At 38.6% G+C, this 3,175-nt stretch overlaps 1 protein-coding gene across 1 annotated transcript; it reads right to left on the bottom strand.

Annotated features, from left to right (window-relative positions):
• Positions 1-349: 349 nt before the first annotated feature.
• LOC145092710 (LEAF RUST 10 DISEASE-RESISTANCE LOCUS RECEPTOR-LIKE PROTEIN KINASE-like 1.1) lies at positions 350-2,890 on the bottom strand. Its single transcript, XM_079030685.1, has 3 exons — positions 1,988-2,890; positions 1,822-1,854; positions 350-1,720 (listed from the first exon to the last, which is right to left on the bottom strand). The coding sequence occupies exons 1-3, from the start codon at positions 2,739-2,741 to the stop codon at positions 540-542; spliced, it is 1,968 nt and encodes a 655-aa protein (XP_078886811.1). The 5' UTR covers positions 2,742-2,890; the 3' UTR covers positions 350-539.
• Positions 2,891-3,175: the final 285 nt, after the last annotated feature.

Raw genomic sequence — 3,175 nt, 5'->3', positions numbered from 1 at the left:
AACAAAATAAGGAGCTTACTAGCTCAATATCACAAGAAAAGAAAACAATCATCTATAATAAATGTTCACTCTAAGTATTTCTCTATCTTTATGGCTCTCTGTTTTGTGGTAACTTACAACTTAGATTACAATATCTATTTATATTAAAGCTAGCCACTATAAGTATTATGGTCATTTATTGTGTTTATGGTAGGAAATAAAGAAGGTGTCATTTGTAGTGGGTATTGTCAACAAAGAGCGCATTCATTTGTCAACAGATGGTTGTGCAGCTAATCACACCCAAGTCATCCAAGTCATTTAGACTCACATATTCTATGGATTTTTTTCATGGTTTTGATTTCCTCAGAAATTTCCTCGAAATAATTAACTTAAATTATTTGTTATTTCCTGGGAAATCCCATCACATTAATTAAGAAACGATTGCTGATCCCTGTTATACATTAATGCCGAATGACGCATCGTAATGTTATTTACTTTCCTTTTCCTGAATATCCATAATGATTTTATGTTCTGATACGATACGATTCTTCATTGGCAATCTATTTGGTGCTTATTGTAGTTGACCCAGTGCAATCGCTATGCCATTCACCGGTGACGGAGACCGGCGAAGGCGGGAATTCTTTCAACAAAACCGCTGTATCACTGGTTTCAGACGGAGGTAGCGGTTTGCTTTCATCATCATCTATTCTCCCCAGGGATTGAATATCCTCCAACACATCCAACACCTCATTCATTGTAGGCCTCATTTCTGAATAATACTGTAAACACCGGAAAGCCAACTCCGCTACTGATGTCATCATTCTCATGATTTCAGCATCTGGATCGGATCCTAGAAGTACAGGGTCGATCAGTTGATCTAAGGCACCTATTTGGATCCTGTTTAAAGCCAGATTAGCCAAACTAATCTCGTCTTGTGACCTATTTAAATCAACAGCCACCATCGATGATATCAGTTCAATCAAGACCACTCCAAAGCTGTAAACATCACTCTTATCTGTTAACTGGTAACGATTGTGATATTGGGGATCCACGTATCCCGGGGTTCCTTGAGGAGCTGTAGAAATGTGAGCGACATCATTCGGTAAGAGCCTTGAGAGCCCAAAATCTGCTACCTTGGCACTGAAATTGTGATCAAGAAGAATATTACTCGTCTTCACATCTCGATGTATGATTTCAGAGGCATGAAGGTACACTAATGCTCTAGCGGTTTCAATGGCGATGTTCATGCGTACTGGCCATGTCAGCAAGCTTGGATTTGCTAGTTCGCCATGGAGGTGATCAGCAAGTGTGCCATTGGAGATGTATTCGTACACAAGGAGAAGTTCATGGCTTTGTCGAGATGTACAACCATAGAGCACCACAAGGTTAGGGTGACGTAATCTGGTGAGGATTTTAATCTCATTCATGAAATGTTGGACTCGTTTGTAGTTGTGCTCGTAAAGTCTCTTCACTGCAACTTCTCTCCCATCTTGGAGTTTACCATAGTAAACAGCTCCAAAACCTCCAATCCCTAGTTCCTGAGAAGGGTCAAAATTTCTGGTGGCATCTTCAAGCTCTGTGTAGGAGAAAACAGAGACGCCAACAACAAAGTGACTCGCATCTTCACTGATTGGTGTTTTTTTCTTTGATGAGAAATAGGAAAACAGGTTGATCTTGTACGGATGACAGATTATGAGCATGACGAGAAAGATCATAAGAATGAAGGTGGATCCAGCGAGAACTACGTGAAGAAAATGCAACATTTAAGCTACAAACTCCTATACGTATATGTGTTGATTTATATATTTGGTAATAATGAATTCGATCAAAGAGGTATCTTACCTAGGATCAGTATCAATTTTCTGGGTAGTTTTTCTGCAGCATGCAACCAAACAAGAATAGATAAGTTTACATGTTGTATGACATTAAAACAATTTAACTCATAGAATACGTTTAGACATCAATTCTGGTGGAAAAAAGGAAAAAGGAACAAAGAAGGCGCCAATACCTTTTTTAGCGTCTAAACACTGAAACTGTCCATTGGGAGCATCACAGTGGCCTTTTTCCTTGTGACACTCATTGCAGGGAGTTGTCAAGTTAAATGAAATAGAGAACACTGAACTTAGAGTAGAAAATATGTTTCTCTTGTCAGGTACTTGACGCCCATGATCTGGCGATTGCACATTTGCGGGTAGCTGTATTACTTGACATGTAGGTGGGAGACCACTTGGAACTGTTGTGTCGCTGATGGAATGCTTATAGTAGAAATTGTGATGGTTGCATATTTTGTATCTATTGTAATTTGATTCGTCAAAATAACGTTCCATTTCTGCAGAATCATTCCGATTTTTTTTGCATTTGTAGAGAGTGATGAAGGGTTGGATTGAAATGGAATAGAGAAGAGGATTTGGAGAAGTGAAATTATCCATAAGCGCCTTACAATCTTTTTTATTCACAAGTCTTTCAAATGTTGTGTTATGGATCAAGACAATAGAATCAAACCCTAACCTGCCACGAATCTCATATGAGTCTCTTCCAAGTTGAATTCTCCCACCATGAAAATTACAGTTCACCTGGATCAACCCGCATTGCCTGTCAGTGGCATTATAGAAAGGGTACTTAAATGGGGCCAAATTTGGACAACTGAAACTTTCTGGGCAGATACTTGTAGAAGTGTTGTGGTTTGTAGCAGAGTGAAGAAAAGGTAGACAAGAGAGAAGAACAAAGGAAAAAAAGAAGAAGAGAGTCATTTTAGTGGGCATTATATCTTCTACCTCGATCTATGTGTTCTCTAGAGGAAGTGTTAGGGACAGTTGGGCTAATGAGGTCTTATATATGTGACTAGTATTTAACAAGCTTCCACATTTAAAAACCTCAATTTACCCCGACGTGTACGCCAAAAGCATAGAAATTCTGTTGCTTTTCTAATTTTCTCCTTCTTGATAAAGAACATCAAGACTTTTGAGTCATGGATTCTTCTACACACCCTTATAACCCCTTTCAAACGCCAAAACATCACATGGAAAGTTTCATGTGGGCCCCATCTTATGCCCATCAGATACGCCTCAACTCCCCATAATCCAAAGTCATGAATAAGACATCTTTAACCTTTAGACACCATTTTCTTACATTTCCAATATCACATCATTCTTGAAGAAAAATTTAGACATAATAATAGTATGCATATGACTGATGA

This window comes from Lactuca serriola, chromosome 3 (assembly GCF_051521515.1).
Source record: "Lactuca serriola cultivar US96UC23 chromosome 3, Lser_US96UC23_V15, whole genome shotgun sequence".
In the NCBI taxonomy this organism is placed as follows: Eukaryota; Viridiplantae; Streptophyta; class Magnoliopsida; order Asterales; family Asteraceae; genus Lactuca; species Lactuca serriola.
This window is presented reverse-complemented; position numbering and strand designations above follow the sequence as displayed.